Source organism: Podarcis raffonei, chromosome 5, assembly GCF_027172205.1.
Source record: "Podarcis raffonei isolate rPodRaf1 chromosome 5, rPodRaf1.pri, whole genome shotgun sequence".
NCBI lineage: Eukaryota > Metazoa > Chordata > Lepidosauria > Squamata > Lacertidae > Podarcis > Podarcis raffonei.
This window is the reverse complement of record NC_070606.1, coordinates 44,954,115-44,974,771: the sequence shown is the minus strand read 5'-3', so window position 1 is coordinate 44,974,771 and position 20,657 is coordinate 44,954,115. Positions and strand designations below refer to the sequence as shown.

The window sequence follows — 20,657 nt, the reverse complement described above, 5'->3', positions numbered from 1 at the left end:
ATGGCAAGCAAGACATGGGGTGTGTACAGCAACCAAAGCATTGGATTAACCACACTGCAACACACCACTACCCTCTATCAGGAACCGGCAGTGATGCTTGGTGCTCAGAAAGCAGGTGAGCAGTGTCGCCCTGCTTGTGCTACCCCACCAACTGCTTGCATGGGGATCACAAGTGGAAGAGTGCTATTGCATTCATGTTCTGCTTGTGGGACAAGTCACTTCACCAGTGGCGAACTTGGGTACTCTGGCGCCCTCTGTGCAGGGCCAAAATTTGATGCCTCCCCCAGCTCTTGCGTTGCCTTCCCAAAGTTGGGAAGGCGCCCAGCTTTAGATAGGAGGTGTGAGGGCTCCAGCAGGGTTCTAGAGCCCTCTTACCTCCTTCCCAAAGCTGAGAAAGTGCAAACTAGGCTTTGGGGAGGAGGCAGGAGGACTCCAGGAGCGTGTCAGAGCTTGACACCTCCTTCCCAAAGCCAGGTGCCTTGCTTACTGGGCTTTGAGACAGTGCCCCTTTGCCTCAGCACCCAGGGCATGCACACTGCTCATACAACCCTAAATCCACGCCGACATCACACTGAACTGAGGAATAGTTAGGGGGGGAAAGCTGTATGGCAATTTTTTTCCTGCACCAGCTGAAAACACAGTTAAAACATACATGCATCTATTAATCAAGCCACTGCTTTTAATAACGTGAGTTTCTCGGTGAGGTGAGATATCACATCATTTTAATCATAAATCAAATACTTGGTTCAAAGTGCTATTCTCTATGAAGTAAAACAACAACAACAATCTCTAATTGGCTGATAAGCTTTTCTGTCTGTCTTAGTAGATCTGAATCTGACCTTTCCTAAGCCATGAAGGGAAAATGTTTCTGTCATGCCCTGCCTTGCCTACATCTTTCCATGTCAGGACTGGCTGGGCCCCTCAAGCTGATGCTTGTGCTTTGATTTTCGTAAATGCAATGATCCTGACATTCCTCGTCAGGGTTAGGACCTCACCTCCATTCAAAAAGCATTTCAGAGCACTCAGATTTGGAGATCATCTTTCCCGGGGAGAAAATCGTTTTTGGGAGAAACAAAATGAATGCATTTCCTCTCCCACACCCGCCTTTCCCCTCTTCCCTCTATCTCTTTTTCTATTCGCTCACTTTCATCAATCACTTCAGTTGTGCCAGTCAACCCCTTCCCATTGTGCCCCCGCCTTTGTTTTTTCTGCACACCTTTATCTTTCTTGTCTCCTGACCTCCTCTGTCAGATAGCGGCTGTGTGCAGCACGACCTCATTTCACTGTTGGGTTGACACAAGATCACCTAATATTGCCTGTCTGCTGTCCAAACACCTGCTGCATGTTTCCTTCTCATTGAATCGGCATTTTGTCTCCCTTGCCTTTGTGTCAAGCCCGTCTTAATTCTTGCCTTCAATTCTGTCACACTTCTCTGCCCTACTTTCTACCTGCACTTCCCCCCAGCTCCATAAGGAGGGCTGGCTTGAAATGTATGTTAATATAGGAAGGTTAGGGGTTTTCCTTAAGTACCCAATTTACTTGTGAATTTTTGTTTTTTGTGATAATTTACAAAACGCTGTCAGATAGTATTGCCTGGCCTCTGTAGCTAAGCAACTGCTAGTCCAGATGAGTTCGATTTCTTTCTTTCTTTAAGGAAATATGCAGGCATACTTCAAATACAGATGTTTCTGCAGAAAAGGGATATCGTATTCATGGGATAACAGGGTTGAACAAGCATGAAAGCTCTTTGGTCCAATGGCAGGAACCCTCACATAAAAGCATTGCAAAACGAGGCTGCTGCAAAACTATATTTGGGTTTCTCTTTGAGAGTTCCACATTAGGCAAAGATTCATCTCCCTCAGGTCTGAGCTATGCTTTATATTCTGAACACAGGTGCAAAATGACTTGTTTATGGCATAAAACGTTTAAATGGCCATGTTCCACACTCATAAAACAAACAGAGAAGAAGCCATTGGAAAAGGATTGGGCCCTTGCTGTTGAGTTTGTTCAGAGGGTATTCATAATATCTACTGGCAAGCTTTCTTGCAAACAAACAAAAAGCCAACTAAAATGAGCCTCAATCTGTGCAAGGGTTATGTAGTGCTGCTGTACTGCTTTATGGCAATGGGGGGCAGTGGAAGGGGAGTTTTTGCACTGTGGTCAGAGGTCGCAGAGCACGGAAACCCTTTCTGCATATTTGGGTAAGGAGAAACCTGCTGTATGTATAGCAAGTGAGATTGTAAAAGAGAATGGGGAAAAGAGAAGGCAGCAGGTAAATGACCCAGAGGGCAGCATGAGGGAAGGGAAGCTACTCCTTGGGTTGCTACTGTAGTCTCCCCTGATAGGATCCAGAAGCAAGAGCTGGAGAAGAAGAGGGTCCTTGTCATAAGGGAGTATGGCCCTGAGCAATTAGAACTTCAAAAAGGAGAGGGTGGTGGTGACAGGGAAGTGTTTAAATACAAGGGATCTGAAGAAAAAGGGGAAGGAGCCCTAATGAAAGAATGTGAGATTGGAGCCTGTAATATCCATCTGAAACAGGACCATAGCAAACCTTTGGCTGCCGGATCTTAGTGGGTTCTTGGCTCAAGCATCTGCATAAAGGATGTTAAAGAGAAGCACTGGGGGCTGACGGTCTTAGCCCAACAACCTCACCCCCAAATAAGCATGCAAGCCACTCCTTTTGACCTGGAACCCTTGACCCCTCATTGGCATGCTACTAAGCTGGAAGGAGAGGGGGTATTCTCCACTTGCTCTGCTAGCTACTCTGTTATGATGTCACATTGCAGAGATGAGGTCTGGCATTGGAAACCTATGTTAGGGCCAAGCCTAGTGAGCTCCGTCTTTGATATGACTGTACCATTCAGTCTCAGGAGTGGTGACCAGGACCCTTATAGCCTAAGAATAAAGTGGTATTTAAGAAGTGCATTTGGACTTTTCAGATATTCTAATTTCAACATCCTTCCATGGAAACTAGGCAGAACTTGGGATGTTGTATTCCAGTAAGAGCATCCATTGCAATGCTTTTTTGTACTCATGTTCAGGTAGGTACTCAAAGCATGCTGACTGCAAAAGTCAACAGAGCCATGTGGACATGGCATTGGTGCTCAAATGCCCTGGGGGAAATTGCAGAAGAAGAGGCACAAGCAGAGGATTTGGGAAGCACAAAGTATTGTGGAATGCTGCTAGCATGAATCATGCTTTCAGGCTGTATCATTGAAATGTTAGAGCAGTAGAGCAATCTGAGGATTTCAGATCAAAACATACCCAGATTTAGATCATATCCAGACTACCTTGTGCCAGAAGTAGCAGCATGTTGGGTCACTGCCAGCATTTGAGTACAAAGACTGTGAAGCTGAATCTAATCACGTCTCTGAAGTTCCACTGTCCTGCACAGGCAGTTTGCCTTCTTGTTTTCCAATGCAGCCAGGTGAGAGCAGTGAGAGGGGCAAGTTACTTTTATTTATTGAATTGCTTGCTGGCATAAGAGCTTAGACTGATCCCAGCATTATGCTGGCTGCTTAATATCAGGTCAATTCATGGGATTAGCAGATTTCATTTCCCCCTTCAGATCTGCATGCCAAAGTACCTCTTTCTTTTATCATATCACTTTATCTCGGCTTTAAATCTCCTTCTTAACCTTAAGTAAGGATTACTCCATCTTTGATATCACAATTAAAATGGATCAGAAGGAAGAAATGCTGATTGATCCTTGAACTGCTGTGCCGAGCTGTTAAATGTGCTGACTTGTGCCTGGAAGTGAAACCTCTGAATCACCAGGATCAATAAACATATCTGGAGCAACGCGAGTGCTGCAGGCTGCTGCTATAGCCGCGTAGAAGCAATTAAGGAAGCCAGTTGATTCAACAGCAGCCTGAACAGAAGCCCTGTTGTAACCTTGACTCACTGTATATCAGCGTCCCAGGAAGCTGCCAAACTAGCCTGTTGCTATTGTATAATAATACCTGGAGGTAGAAATGCCAGCTAAGTGTGCCAGGCTTTGGTTCAGAAACTGCCCCGAGCTCATAAAGCCCCTCGCAAAACCAAGAGGAGAAGTTTGCAAGCCAACATTTGCCTACCACTCAGATGAAAATCTCAAGGAGAAGAAATTTACAGCTGCTTTCCTTGCTTATATTTTCCCCAAACCCAAAAGCTGTCCCCTCACCACCAACTTGTAAGCACACTTCCCTGCTTTCCTTCCATCCTTGAAGGTGGTGCAGGAAGGAGGTTTTAGGTAAAATGGGGCACTTCGTTGCACAAGCCCCTGGAAGAACCTGCATGACAAGAGCAGTGGAGAGAAGGGGAAGATGTAAGAAAGAGAGGAGTGTGCTTGAGGGGTGAGCAGAGCAGGATAACAAATGGGCTGGAAGTGGGACAACCATTTCCCAAGTCCATGGATTGACTCAGGAAATGATTTCCAGGTTCCCTAATCCCCTTCCCTGGAAAAAAAAACCTTAGTAAATAGCCAAGCCAACTGAAGAAGAACCTTGAGGGTTCACAAACAATATCCTCTTAGCCTTTTGCACTCTCTATCTGCTCCAGTTTTGTTGATTTCACTGTGAATCTGATCTAGTATCAGAGAGGCTAGCCCAGTTGTGGCATCTGTCAGGGCACCTGTTGAATTTCTGCCTGTCACACCGTTGCTAAATGTTCGGGAGAAAGTGCCAGGTTGTTGTTGTTTTAAGGTAGCAATACACAGCTGAGCTGAACTAGCCCTGGCTGCTCCTTTCAAATTTATCTCATATGGTGCAACAAAAAAGGAGCTGGAGTGTTGACTTGGAAAACGTTTTATCCCACACCACGTTGACTGGAATGGTAGTTTACTTTTTTCAAAATAGCTATAAATAACGAGGCAATCCTACACACGCTTACCTGGGAGTAAGCCCTATGAAACAAAAATCTTTTCTATCGATGGACTTAACTGTCCAGGGGTCCTTCACCTTTACCTTACCTTTACACACATATGATTGCACTGTAAACCCTTTGACTCTACAGTCACCCCTCTAGGCATAAACATTGCTGTACTCTTAATCTTTGTGTTTCTTGAAGCCTTACTGCTTTCAGAATATCCCACTAGCCCATGTGAATTTAGGATTCATTTAGTATTTGGTCAGAGGAATAAACATTGCTTTGCTTTTAGAGCTGCGTTAAGAGGTAAATTGAATTCATCAATATTGGAATGCCTCTGGGAACTGCCTATAATTCATTTGCTAATTCAAATGCATGTTTTTCAAGACTACAGCCATCTATCTGACAAGCAGCAAGAGGCAGCTGAAGAAGAAGCTATGGCTGCAGGTAGCGATGGCGGATGAATTTGTTCTGCTCATGTTTAAATGTGAACTTAATTAATTTGTGCTTTCTGAACCAATATACGACCAGAAATGTAGCTCTCCACTGAAATTTGCACTTGATGCTATTTTCCAACCAAAAACTGCATTCACACAGGCTCTTTCTCACACACACACTTACGGTATATACTAAGGGAAAGTGTGCACAAAAACATGTATATTAGTTAAAAGAACATATTAAAGTGCATTATATTAGGGGAAATTGCTTGCAAAAATGTATGCAGGAAGAAAACTGCATGGAAAAATGTATATGAATTTTCATGCAAACTTTTTTTAAAAAATAAATGTTTGCAAAGTGTTGACAAAACTTGGTGAAACTGAAATTGACAAATTCATCCATCCTGAACTGCAGAACTGTTTTTTTAAAAAAAATATGTCATATAGAAAAAGAAAGAAAACCCCTCTTCCATAACTGCACATGGTTTGGAGCAGAGTGTAAAACCTGGCTCACATTAAGGTTTTCAAAGCTCCTAATCTCCAATTATTTTATCTTACTGTGCCTCCATGTGGCATCCTTCTCTCCTACATTGTCACCAGTCTCAAGCTTTGGGAGAAAATAATTACCTCAAAAATTCATTTTTAAAAATACGATAAATAAATGAATATTGTTAACGTATTCTGAATTCTTTGAAATTCCTAATATCAGATTTAACACAGATTATACAGTTTCTACATGTTTCTTAAGCTTCTGCAGGCAACATTTTCTAGACTGTGTGCAGAGGAAAGCAAATTCCATGGAGTCACTGTCCCACTCTCCATTTGGGATTTCTCCCACTAACTTTAGCAGGGCACAACAGTAAGGGCAGAGCAGCGCTCATGGACTCCTCTGTCCTTTTCAAGTTTTTTTTAGGAGGGACTGGGAAGCCTTCCCCCAATCTGCCCCCAACACATCCCTTTTTGGCCCTTACCAGTATCAGATCTCCATCAATGGTAGGACAAGCACCGTGGAGGTCTCTGCAGCAAGAGGAAGGAGGCATCCATTGTTGGGTAATAATAATAATAATAATAATAATAATAATAATAATAATAATAAAAAATTATTTATACCCCGCCCATCTGGCTGGGCTTCCCCAGCCACTCTAGGCGGCTTCCAAAAAATATTAAAATACTGTAATACATCAAACATTAAAAGCTTCCCTAAACAGGGCTGCCTTCAGATGTCGTCTAAAAGTCTGGTAGTTGTTGCTCTCTTTGACATCTGGTAGGAGGGCGTTCCACAGGGAGGGCGCCACTACTGAGAAGGCCCTCTGCCTAGTTCCCTGTAACTTGGCTTCTCGCAGTGAGGGAACCGCCAGAAGGCCCTCGGTGCTGGACCTCAGTGTCCAGGTAGAACGATGGGGGTGGAGACACTCCTTCATCTCTCTCTCTCTTTCCATCCTTACAGAAGGAGATCAAACACTTATTATGGCCTTTGGGATGCTGTCCCATGAACCATTGGATTGCATTTTCAGGGGGTTAGGGTTGTATTTTCAGCAGAAGCAACAAAGCAGTATTTTGACGTCGTTGGTTTGTATCACATGAACCTCTTATGGGGTGATGCTTGTTTTGGAATAATCACTCACAAAATGATCATTTTGGCATACGAGTCCCAGAAATACACACCATTAGCTCATCAGAAACTCTTTCCAAGCAGTGCACTATTATTAACATTTCATTAAAACAAGCAATCAAGCTGTAAATAACAGGAGACTTTTTAATGACTTGTGTACAATAATTCATTCTCTTAGTCTCTCCAAACTGTTTGTAAAAAATGAATCAGCCACTTCTGAAGCTTAATCTTTCAAAGTTGGAGGAGTGGGGGCTGTTCTAAGAATTCTCTCTCTCACACACACACACATTTTAAACGCACTTGTTCAGCCTATGGGGAAATGAGTCAGAGAATTTCCTTTTTTTTATAAAGGTAAAAAGATCAGTTCTGTACAGCTCAGTAATAATTGTCTTCCAATATGCTCAGTCACCTACACCCTTTAATTAAACCTTACAATACTCTGGAGGAACTAAGACAAGGATCTCCTTGAAATTTACAAAAGGGTAAATTGAGACTTGGAGAGATTAAGACCCTAATCCTAAACATACCACTTGATTGGCACTTACAAATTCACACGACCATCTTTATGTGATGTTTGTACAGAGAAGCCGCTGTGAGATTACTTTTGTCAGAATGGTGACTATAGCCATGTGAATGCCCTGAAGATGAGAAGATGGGAAGATTCTGATACCTCACCTCAGGCTCCAGGTGAGGGGTGCCACTTCTTGATTCAGTCATAATGGTTGCTGCTTAACTGTTTTCTGCTTCAAGGAGAAGCATTCAAGAATGTTGTTTCCTGCCACTTTGGCTTCTGTCTGTTGCAAAGAGGGCTCTGGTTTTTCATGCAGGAAGAGCACATTGGTGAACAAAATGTCAAACGTACTTTTAAAATAACAATTCTGTGCCTGCATATAGAGAGAACAACCTTATCCATTGCTCAGCTCACATTGAATATGTTTTTAAAAGGAGATGTGATATTTCAGACTGAAATATTGGATTTAAAAACTCTGGCGGTGACACTAGTTGCACCATGGCATCAACAAGGGGACTCATTGCCCCTGAAGATAAGGCCTGCTATTTCCTTGTGGCCTTTGGATGATGTGGTCTTGTCCAGATCAGAGGTTGTTCTGTCCCAGTTATCTAATCATTTTGTATTAGCAAAGGAATAGGCAATATAGTACCTTCTAGAGGTTGTGTGCTACAACTTCCCTCAGCCACAGTCAACATGTCAAATAGTTGGGAATGGTGGAAGTTGTAGTCAAATAATTAAATATTGGCTATACCACATTGGCTATACTTACATCCCATAAAATTCCTGTTTTAAAAAACCACAAGCGGAATGCTTATAGGTGGAGGGACAATGGTGCACTCTTATGTGTGAAAAATATTAAGTTTTGCAACAGATGCCCAAGGGTCATTGTCCTTTCAACATACTCCTCTGTACTTCGGATACACAAGAGGTAGAAGAGGAGTCACTTACCTCATCAGTTTGTTGGTCTTTTCTAGTGAAACTTATTTAAGGAAACTAATATGGATTATTCAAACAAGCTTTCCAACACCCTACAGCATGTGTGGGGTGGTGGTGGTGGCAATTTTTGGCCCTCCAAATATTGCTGAGCTACAAATCCCTTCAGCCCTAGCAAACATGGCCAATGGCCAAGGGTGGTAGGAGTTATACTTCAGCTACAAGGGTGGTAGGAGTTATACTTCAGCTACATCTGGAGGGTGAAATGGTGCCCATACCAGCCCTACAAGCAGTGGTAGACATGGCACCTCAGATTTGAGTGGCACCCTGGGTGATGCCAAATTCTGGCATACCCCCCCCCACGTCTCTCACCTTCTATTGGTCTTTTGTGGTGCCTACTGCAGTGCCCCAGAAGCTCTGCACCTAGTGTGACTGAACGAGTTGTATTCCCCTAGTTCTGCCTTTACTAGAGGAGGGGGCTGACCACCCATTCTAACTTGAGTCAAAATTTACTCCCAGTGCCTAATAGAGCAAGTTATTATTATTCATTGACATAAAGGGAATTGTAATAGAAGTAATTCCCATTACTGCTTTCAGAAATGAATGGCATAAAGCTCTTTTACCTGGTAGATTGCCAGATCTAAATGCAGCTATACCTCACTCTGATCTGGGGAACAAAATGATGTGGATTATAAAATGAGTCATTACTTCAGCATAAGGATTCTCGGACCAATCAGCTGTATAATGCCTTGCCTTTCATTCTGCACGTGTAACGTATGTGCAAGTGAAGCTTCCTAAAGGAAGCTGAACTCTGTGTGCCTGTTCATGGGAAGCTGCATTCCTCAAGATGTTAACTCAATCTGTGCAATACATTATATAATTACGAAAAGTAGGCCAGAAATTATATCCACTATTCTGAGCACTGTGCAGGCCTTTGTCTTTGGGGATTTAGCAAATGGAAAGCAGCACAAAAACATGCAGTTCTTTCAAAAGTTGGACTATTGCACACTCTGGGTTTTTCTGGTACTGGAATATTTCAGGAGTTCAGCAATGTCAAAGCCATGTTTGGAATTAATGTCAGGCTTGCCTGGCAGCAGAGTAACAGAAGTCTTACTGAAAGACTGCACAAAAATAACTGATAGAGTGATGTGCTCACCAATGCTTCCTAAGAAAACCGGGGTTTTGCTTTTTTATATTTGAGTATGTAGACCTAATTGCTACAGCAGGTATTCAGATACAATACAGCCTGCTGCATATCTTTCAACATACCTGCATTTACACAAACCATTGCTAGCTCCTACCTTAGCATTAATTTTTATTATACATTTGTCACATTTATAGGAATTACCGGTATATTAGAAACATGAATAACTAGGATTTAATTTTTTGAACAAATTATTATTATTATTATTATTATTATTATTATTATTATTATTATTATTACAGTCCCAGACCAGGGATTGTTTTTGAACAAATTCTAGAATAGTAGCTATGTTTGTCTCTATTGGGACATGGGTGGCGCTGTGGGTTAAATCACAGAGCCTAGGACATACCGATCAGAAGGTCGGCGGGGTGAGCTCCTGTTGCTCGGTCCCTGCTCCTGCCAACCTAGCAGTTCGAAAGCACGTCAAAGTACAAGTAGATAAATAGGTACCGCTCTGGCGAGAAGGTAAAGGGCGTTTCCGTGCACTGCTCTGGTTCGCCAGAAGCAGCTTAGTCATGCTGGCCACATGACCCGGAAGCTGTACGCCGGCTCCCTCGGCCAATAAAGCGAGATGAGCGCTGCAACCCCAGAGTCGGCCACGACTGGATCTAATGGTCAGGGGTCCCTTTACCTTTACCTTGTCTCTATCAGCAAAAAGATAAAGAAGTTTATGACACCATTGACTCTAATGGGTAGGATGTATGGCAGCCAATGTCTGTGGTGTCGGTTTTGCCGATTCTCCATAAAGGTAACTCAAAAATGTTGAGGGTTTTTTTGGGTGTGTTTTTTTGCAATTTCAACAACTTTTCAATGTTTGGAATACAGCAACCCTACCAATGGGACTTACTCCCAAATAATTATTCTGTAGAACAGCAGCATAGGATCTCCTGCATGCAAAAATGCTGTCACATGGAGACTCCTTAAAACTACATTCATGTCACAACTGCTCTGTTCAGTAAGTTACCCATGTACAGTAGCCTGCCATGTATATTAGGTGCCATGCAGTTTCCACCACTGTTTCCACCTACACACAGGAATGCTCTGCTTTACAGCAACTGGTTCACACAGTGTGTCATTGACTTGCCACACAGAACAGGTAATGAGTCGTTATCTTATTTGAATGATCATTTTTAGCCTATAGCAGCTCCTAGCTAATAAAGACTATGGGTGAATTCCAATATACAGCAGCCACAAAATAAAGCCTTTATGCAAACATGTTATGCAATAGCATCATTAATTCAATTTGGTTCAAATTTTAAAACAACCCTACCTAATTCATACTTCCCAGAACAAAACATGAACTGAAGCACTAGCTGCCCTTCAGAATTCATAGTTCCACGAATTTTGTGATGCAGTTGTCCAACCAAATAATGTGTAGAACAATGCATATATTGGGGGGAAATGTGCATAAAAATACACGTGTTACTTAAAATGCTTAGTTAAAATGCATATATTATTTAAAATTACCTACAAAAAGCATTGCATTAGAGAAAATTGCATACCCAAATGTGTATATTAGGAGAAATTCACACTAAAATGCCCACAAATTCTCACAGGGACTTAAAAAGAAACCCAAGCCATTCCAGAAATGTGTAGAATTGAACTTAAGACTAGACAAATAAGAAACTGAGAGAAACTGAAATTGACAGATTCATCTACCCCTACCTATGATATTCAGCTCATGTTCCTTCTATAGGTAGACAAATGACCCCTTACTGAAGTCCAGGCATGTCAAAACGACTGTGCCTTGCACACAAAGGGGGTAAGATAGTTCTCCAAAGTAGACTACGCTCTGTTAACTTTAAGAGCCAGAGGACAGAACTGAGGCAGCCTCTGTATATCCAGCACACCTTCCTGTCCTCCTGCTGCTATGTTTATTCCAAATTTATTATTACATGAGTCTCTGAATGGAGAGATTTCATTAACTTAAAAGCAACACATGGCTACACATAAGACAGTTTGGCACACAGACCTTCAGCAGAATCTCATTAAAGACACAATCTTGATTTGTGAATAATTTATACTGACATCATCACCTAAAATTATTAATTGTATGGCTCTAATTTCAAGATTTAACCTAATGCAGTGGGGGTGGGTGGGACTTTTTTAAAGAGGGTATGTAAGTTCAGAAGACTTCTGCTCCAATCTGAACAAGCTGTGCATAGCTGGGCAGAATGTGAATTTAAATAGCCTGAGTGCAAATTCAAAATTATTTTTTTAAAAAAAATAAAAATATAATAATTAAATTTCTATACTGCTCTCTAGCTGAAGATCACAGGGTGATTTACAATATAAAAACACAAAAATACATTACTTAATAACAATACCCCCCCAGTGTTCTTATTTACAATAAGACATATCCATTTTTAGCTCTATATAATACAGGGCAAAAGAATAAAGAAACAGCCTTCCTTCTAATACTAATCCAAGACCTATTTAGAATAAAAGCAGTTGTATACCACTTGCTCCTTGTTGAAAGTGTTTTACCTTTATTATCTTATTTACTACAACAAACCTGAAATACAAGTCAGTGTTATTTTTGTTATTAATAGTTTATAAAAGTATTAACAGTATATAAAATGATAAAAAAGCCTTTTTCATAAATTCCCATAACTTTATAGTATTCTGAACCAGCTCAAGATTACTCATTTACTTTAAAACAAATGATAGCTGATCTAAGAGAAAGTGTTTTTTGTTACTCTATTTAATATATGGCAGTGGACGTACAGGATCTGCAACAAAATGTCGCATTATGTGGTGCAGGGGTATCTCTTTATCAGTAATTTATTAAGATTTTTCATAATCTGTAACAGTGAATCAGGATAGAAAAGAAGAATAAGAGTGACAAGCAACAAACCAACTTTACCAGCAGTGCAGAAGGTGGGGGTGGCTTTTTCTTCCCTTTTTCTTTCCCTATTTCTATATATATATATATATATTAGTTCCATTGAGAAGGAAAATATGTCGGCCTCGAGGCAAGTGTTTTAGTCTTCCTGTTCTGGGAGTATGTAAGGAAAATGGGAGAGCTTTGGATGAGGCTTAACCAAAGCTTCCCTCAATCTCCACTGTAATCAGGGCCAACCTTACTATTAGGCAGTGTGAGATGGCTGACTCAGGCAGCTATTTTTGTGTGTGTGCCATAAAGATGTACCAGAGATGTAGAAAGCCACTTGTGAGATTTTCTGCCTTGGCTGGCTCAAGGTTTTATGCACCTTGACTTGAGGGTGGCGGAGATGAGTGCTATTTACTATCCTGCCACATACAGCCAGTTATCTCGGACAAGTCCTCCCAGTCTTTCCACGCAGACAACGTTCAAGAGTGGAACTCCCTCTCTGAGGGTAGACCTCCTTCTCCATTCATAGATGGAGACTTGGATGAAGGAGATCAGCATGGACCACAGGATTGTACCGTGAATTAGAACAAAAGCTTGTTTTTTTAAAATAAATAAACCCTGTTATTTTAATGGGAGATTTTTTTTAGGCAGTCGAATGTTTTATGACATTAGTCATTGCTGAATTATTTCTATTTTTAAAAGCAGGAAATAATCCTCAGGTTTAAACATTTCTGCTATATTATTATGTATACTCTGTCCTTAGCAGCTGTTATTGTTTGTTCTCTCTCTCTCTCTCTCTCTATATATATATATATATACATATGTGTATTCCTTCTACTATTTGTTCATGCTGTGTGGGGTCAGTACAATGTTTGAGTGACTTGAATATAATAATAAATTATGATCATGATGATATCTCTGAGTCTGTTTGGACATATGTTCAAAGAAGTATGAAATGACCAAGATTCCTTTTGATATTACAACACCACCCCCATTTTTTCATTTCCTTTCCTCTGGAGAGCTTTTGTCTTGCCTGCAAAATTCTCATCTGCTTCACACCTTGCCATTACAATAGGCACAGCATTAGGGGGTAGACTGTACTTCAAAAAGCTTGTCTCATTATTACTACTTAATAAGAGGAGAAGTAAATAAATGTTCCAGCAAAAACAAAATCCCCACAGACAGAAAACGATTGTCTTTACCTGAATAAGAAATGATTTCTTTTCTTCTCTGCGGAGGGTGATCTTTTGAGGACAACAAAAATCTCTTGCAAATCTGTGGGAGCCAAAAATATTGTTTACTTGCTGGCTTGATACCATTTGAGATATGATGCTCATTTGTTTTAAAAAAATGAATAATACCACCTTACATCATTTTACCATTTGGAAGCTTTCATGTATTAAATAATAATCTCAGGTTGTATATGTGTAAATAAACTATATATCATAAAGACACCAGGGTTTAGAAGATTCTGGCACACAGTTTAACACCCCAAATTCATAACAATAAGTAGATGCAATCATCATGCACTCGCCTGGCAGCAAACCCACTTACTCAACACAGAACAGGTCCTACACCAAATGCTGCCCTAGGTGAGGAGCATCTTCAGCACCCCATCTTTGGAATCCAGCTCTCATCAGCCCCAGCCAGCATGGCCAGTAGTCATTGAATACTTGCAAACTGCCTTGAAGATGGTTTGGGATTTATTTATTTTACAATCCTATCCAACAACACCTGGAAGACCACAGGTTCCCTATTCCTGATGCAGAAGAAGCTGGTTTACATTATGAACTGGCCCAACTCCTCATCCGATTTCTCAAACCTTTCAAAAGTCAAAGTGCATGTAAAAATGGATCCTCTCTCTATATCAAATTTTAACAGACTCATTATTTCTCCATCTAAGATTCATTTCATCAGTCTCTTTTAATTATAGCATTATATATCATATTATCAACCAGTTCCATTTCAAATATGTCTTCCTCTCCAGTTATCATTGTCTTTAGTAACTTTTCTCCCCAGGAAAAACTATATAGAAGTTGTTCTCAAGTCTGTTGTTTGGTGAGAGTAAAATAATACATGACTGGACACTGGCTGAATGTCAGGGTGGGTGTTTGGAGCAGGTCAGCAATAACTCACAAGGTGTCAGTGAAGTTAACTCTTTATTCAAAGAAACTAAACAGCTCAGGCCCGGAGATCACAGCAACTCTTCCCAGTAGATCTTGTCCCAATGATGGATGTTGCAAGGATTTAAGGTCCCTACCTTCCCACAGCTCTCTAAGTCTGCTCCTCCCCTGGGTCCTCCCAAAGCAATAGGAGACTCCAATGTTTTGTCTGTCTCTGCTCCACCCTCTTCAGACCTCTGCAGGTTCTGGGAGATCGGGGGGGGGGGAGAGGAGCTAGTCACAACAGGAGCTTCTTCACCAGCCTTCCTCATCTCTGTCCTCTGGTCCCCCTCCTCTCCTGCCTCTGATTCTGGACTGCTCTCGGTCCCAGCCTTTTCCTGCTCACTAAACCCTGTCACCTCTTCAGCTTCCAACATCTCCTCTGCCCAGTCTGCCCCCTCTTTTCCCTCTGAGCACTCAGCATCATCGCACCACCAATCTCCTGGCTCTGAGCCTTCTTCCCTTGGGGGTTCCCCAGCTGCTGCCTCCCACCACTCCTCTGAATCCAACCAGTCCCTGACATCGGATTGGCTACGAAGTACCCCTTGCAGAATCAGCAGCATGGCAGCAAAACTGCAAGGGAATCTGCTGCAATCAAACTCCCATGGAAACAGAACTCTCCCACTTCACAGCAATTCCCTTTCTGAACTCCATCTAGTCATGCTTACATCTTGTTTAACTTTGCCAATCTAAAAATAAATCAGCATGAAAAAAGCATTAGATTTTTCATTTAGATTTTTGAATGCTTTTTCTCTCAGAGATAATATCCCTTGTCTGGAATTAAATGGCAGATTCTTCCCATGTTTGCTATGAATAAAGGAGCTGTGATTCTTTCATCCTTGTCGCCAGTCTCATTTTTGGTTTGTAGTTCTTTATAGGAAGCTTGTAGCTCTGTTTCTACCCCACCCACCCCCCAAATCAGCAAAGCATAATGTTCAAGCAACCTTTCACATGTAAGGAGACATTTCCAACCTGTTTTGATGTGCTGGAAGTGGGCACTTTTAAAAATACTGCTGCTAGACTGTGATGAATTGTGTTACATAATCTGTATTTTCCAGGAGTTTTACAGAGACCTCAATAGCTGTTCACCTCAATTTGACACAAAATATGCTTTTCGTAGAGGTGAAATGAAGGCTTTGCAGCCTTTATTTACTTTCCTGAAGCGCTGGGATGTATTACACCATTCTAAGTTATTCAAATGGGTTTCCTTCATGCAAAGATTTTTCCTTAGACATTCACCTAGTATGCATATAGCAGACTAAGGACAGTTCTTTTGCTGGGTTGCCTCTTTGGTTTGGCAATATGTCAAAATGTATATTAGTACTTAAATATTGTGCATAATTCACTAAATACAGTGCAATTCTGTACATGTCAATTCAGAAATAAGAGAGCACTTCCATTCTTAAAAGTAGTTTTGTCCAGAGAGAGATAAACATACATATATATAGGAGAGAGAGGTGCTTATTTCTATGAACCAATATAGTTTTATGTTAAATAATGGGCAGGCCAACCACCAATGGATACAAACTGAGATAAAATGGAATTCTTTCACATTAATTCCACACCAGCATGACCTCTGCAAGCAAGGTGTCATTAACTGCCTCTCTCTCTGTCAGGCCACTTCATTTTAATTTGCATAAATTGGGATTTAGCAATGGCGCCCCCTGTTCAGTAGCAATAATTAAAAAGCATTCAAAATGATCCCAGGGCATGCAAAATGGAGCAAAACATACATGCTTCAATCTGGAGCTCACTTTGCCCATGTACAGCTGGAATTCTGGCCCATGCAGCTCCCCTCCCCATTAACATCAATGAAGGCAGCAGGCCAGCATGTGCAAAGAACTGCCTGTGAAACCTCTCTTGAAATTAACATGAGCAGCTTGTGAAGACAGCAGAGCTCTGTATGTTCATGCAACATTAAGAAACTGCTAGATCAGTGGTTCCCAAACTTTGCCCCCTGCTTGAAAATTGCTGAGGCCACTTAATGATTTCTTTTCCTGCCTATTGTAGCAATTGTAATGCACTGTGCTAGATGCTGAATGCTTTTTAGACCTCTTTTGCCAGACACACTGCGGACTACCTGAATGAAGTTCACCGGCCAGCAGTGCTCTATAGACCATAGTTTGGGCACCATTCTGGTAGAAAAAAGAAAAAAGAGAGGATATTATGATCCTCTAATTGTATTTTTTAAACTACTATAAAGAGTTTAAGGACCACTTTTTCTACACAAACATATGTTTGAAGTGATTGAGGTTTGGGGCTGAAGGCAGCTGAACAAGTGTTCTCTGGCTGTATAAGCAGTGAGTCTCTTCCTTGCAAGGCAACAGTTGCCTTCACAGTCTCTTCCATGCAGTTTTGATAGGCATTTACCTGACAGCTGCAGTGGAGGAAATAATGGGCTCTTGTAGATTCAGATTGGGCTCATAACCCAGAAGAATTTGTGGAACTTGTACCTGCTAAGTTTCCTCTGTAGGGACTTAAGCCATCTTTATTTTCTGGAACAGGTATGCAGTATATATATTCCAAATAAAGCACAGTTATTGTGAAATGACAATTCCTTCCTTCATCTTATCTCAAGAGTTGTTTGTACTTATCAAAGGACTGATCTAGTGAAAACTATTGATGACCCTTGAAATGCCTTTGAGAAGGATAAAGTTCACAATTAAGTAGTGCAGCATAAATAGTGAGGAAAGTAGGGGTAGGAAATCTTCAAGATTACATTCTTCCAGGGGTAAGTGTTGGTGTGCTTAGAAGAGTACAAGGGGCATACCTTTCCCCTCAAGTGAAGGGATTTCTAGAATCATAGAATTGTAGAGTTGTAAGGGACCCTGAGGATCATCTAGTCCAACCCACTGCAATGCAGGAATATGCAGCTATCCCATACTGGGATAAGACCTCCTGCAACCTTGGCATTACCAGCACCATGCTGTACCAACTGAGCTGCCCAGACTATTCTGTGTGTTTCTGTAAAAGGGAACAAAATGGACAAATGGCAGGTTTTTATAAAGAAGCACAGGTAGTGAAGGGTGATGTTAGGAGGGGTGCACTATAAGCTATATGCAATTTATTCCAGGGATAACGCCTTTTAATACTCAGAAGGACTTCTCCATCCCTAAGAAATTGATTCAGATAGCTGCTTCAGCTTCTGAAGCTCACAAAAAGTATTATTCAAAACTTTAGCTAATATTCCATATGCTACACTGATTTTATAAGACAACTGGCATTCATAGAATGAAGAGTATTTTTGTAGCTCTTAGTTGCAGTTCTTACTGCATATTTTATGGACTGGATCCCTTTCTTAATATTTCATCACTATAATTAAATTAAGTTCATTTTAAGATGAAGATTCATGACTGAAATGTAAAGGAATTATCTAATTTAATGCTGACTACATTCCTTCCTAGTTTCTTGAAAAAATCTAAAGAACAAGTCTTGGCTGCCTGCTAAATTTCACAGTAAACAAATCAATGTGCAACTTCGTCTTGCGAAAACTCTGAAATTCTGCTTATTGCATTGATCAGAGAATGAGAGTCAAGAGCTACATAGGAACTTATCCTATTACAGTGTCTTCCATAATTTATTCCATGTACAATGGAGAGGTGATCAAATTTCACGTGTGTTTACTTTCTGGAAGACAACCACCTGCCTATTTGAAAGAGCAGCAGAGTACAAATATGGTTCAGAGTAATGTGTTTATCTCCTTGACACTTGAATCTTTAAAATCTCATTGTTGTCATTGCGTTGTACCATGCACATTGGATTTATAAGAAACAATAATAACCTCATTCAAACATGAGGCAAATTATGTTGCTTGAGAGATTATACTATATGCATAAACATCTTACATTGTTTACATATGCTTAAAACTTCCACGTAACTCCTAGTGCCATTAAAAGTGTTGACAGAGCCTCCAAAAACAAATGGAAATGGTTGCTAATTGGGGTTTGATCGCCTATTTTGACTCTGGACCAGAGGAAATGTCAGATTAGATGAGATGCCCAAAATGTATGAACACAATTCACCATGAACATTTTAAAACTGAAAAACAAATGTAGGAGACCTGATTGGGATCAAAGGCCATAGTGCAATGGAGGGAGAGGAAAATGGCTTTTTAAACTTTCACTTGTGCAACTCCCTAATGAAGCAGACATCTTTTCCCAGTGGAGGAAACAACAGCTTTGGGAGCCCTCTAAATTTGCCAATCACCGTCCCACCCCATGCATACAGCTTCACTAGTATTACTCGTAATTTATTTATTTTAATGGTGGGTCCTTTTCATGGATCTTCCATGTCACACCTAGTTTTCGTTGAGATGCTGGCAGAGCAATTTCATGCACATTGACTCAGAAGCACTTTTTACTTTGGGCTCTCCCACCACTCCTGCCAGCCCATTAAGTGTGTATTGTAGCCTAAACCTGAATTGGAGCTGTTCTGCTTTGGACTTGGGTAGGGGATTTATGATTGCATGTTCTTAATCATCACCACCTCCCCATATAGAAAACTGGATGTCAGAAGGGAATGTTCAATCTCCTTTTCTTACTGACACCTAGTTTCATAGAATCATAGAATCATAGAATCATAGAGTTGGAAGAGACCACAAGGGCCATCGAGTCCAACCCCCTGCCAAGCAGGAAACACCATCAGAGCACTCCTGACATATGGTTGTCAAGCCTCTGCTTAAAGACCTCCAAAGAAGGAGACTCCACCACACTCCTTGGCAGCAAATTCCACTGTCGAACAGCTCTTACTGTCAGGAAGTTCTTCCTAATGTTTAGGTGGAATCTTCTTTCTTGTAGTTTGGATCCATTGCTCCGTGTCCGCTTCTCTGGAGCAGCAGAAAACAACCTTTCTCCCTCCTCTATGTGACATCCTTTTATATATTTGAACATGGCTATCATATCACCCCTTAACCTCCTCTTCTCCAGGCTAAACATGCCCAGCTCCCTTAGCCGTTCCTCATAAGGCATCGTTTCCAGGCCTTTGACCATTTTGGTTGCCCTCCTCTGGACACGTTCCAGTTTGTCAATGTCCTTCTTGAACTGTGGTGCCCAGAACTGGACACAGTACTCCAGGTGAGGTCTGACCAGAGCAGAATACAGTGGCACTATTACTTCCCTTGATCTAGATGCTATACTCCTATTGATGCAGCCCAGAATTGCATTGGCTTTTTTAGCTGCCGCGTCACACTGTTGGCTCATGTCAAGTTTGTGGTCAACCAAGACTCCTAGATCCTTTTCACATGTAGTGCTCTCAAGCCAGGTGTCACCCATCTTGTATTTGTGCCTCTCATTTTTTTTGCCCAAGTGCAATACTTTACATTTCTCCCTGTTAAAATTCATCTTGTTTGTTTTGGCCCAGTTCTCTAATCTGTCAAGGTCGTTTTGAAGTGTGATCCTGTCCTCTGGGGTGTTAGCCACCCCTCCCAGTTTGGTGTCATCTGCAAATTTGATCAGGATGCCCTTGAGTCCATCATCCAAGTCGTTGATAAAGATGTTGAATAAGACCGGGCCCAAGACAGAACCCTGTGGCACCCCACTAGTCACTCTTCTCCAGGATGAAGAGGAACCATTGATGAGCACCCTTTGGGTTCGGTCAGTCAGCCAGTTACAAATCCACTGAGTGGTAGCATAGTCAAGACCACATTTTACCAGCTTCTTTACAAGAATATCATGGGGCACCTTGTCAAATGCCTTGCTGAAATCAAGGTAGGCTACATCCACTGCGTTCCCTTCATCTACCAGGCTTGTAATTCTGTCAAAAAACGAGATCAGGTTAGTCTGACATGACTTATTTTTCAGAAATCCATGCTGACTATTGGTGATCACAGCATTCCTTTCTAGGTGCTCACAGACTGTTTGCTTAATGATCTGCTCCAGAATCTTCCCTGGTATTGATGTCAGACTGACTGGGCGGTAATTATTTGGGTCCTCTCTTTTCCCCTTTTTGAAAATAGGGACAACATTTGCCCTCCTCCAGTCTGCCGGGACTTCGCCTGTTCTCCAGGAATTCTCAAAGATGACTGCCAGTGGTTCTGAAATCACATCTGCCAGTTCTTTTAATACTCTTGGATGCAGTTCATCTGGCCCTGGAGACTTGAATACATCTAGACTAGCCAAGTAT

At 41.4% G+C, this 20,657-nt stretch overlaps 1 protein-coding gene across 1 annotated transcript in view; it reads right to left on the bottom strand.

The window, feature by feature from the left end:
- The window catches only part of C5H10orf90 (chromosome 5 C10orf90 homolog), a 148,891-nt gene that overhangs the window by 113,917 nt on the left and 14,317 nt on the right, over positions 1 to 20,657 (bottom strand). The window contains exon 4 of the mRNA XM_053388902.1: positions 13,578 to 13,650. Within this exon, the coding sequence (XP_053244877.1) occupies positions 13,578 to 13,650 (73 nt within the window). The remainder of the gene's footprint in view (positions 1 to 13,577; positions 13,651 to 20,657) is intronic.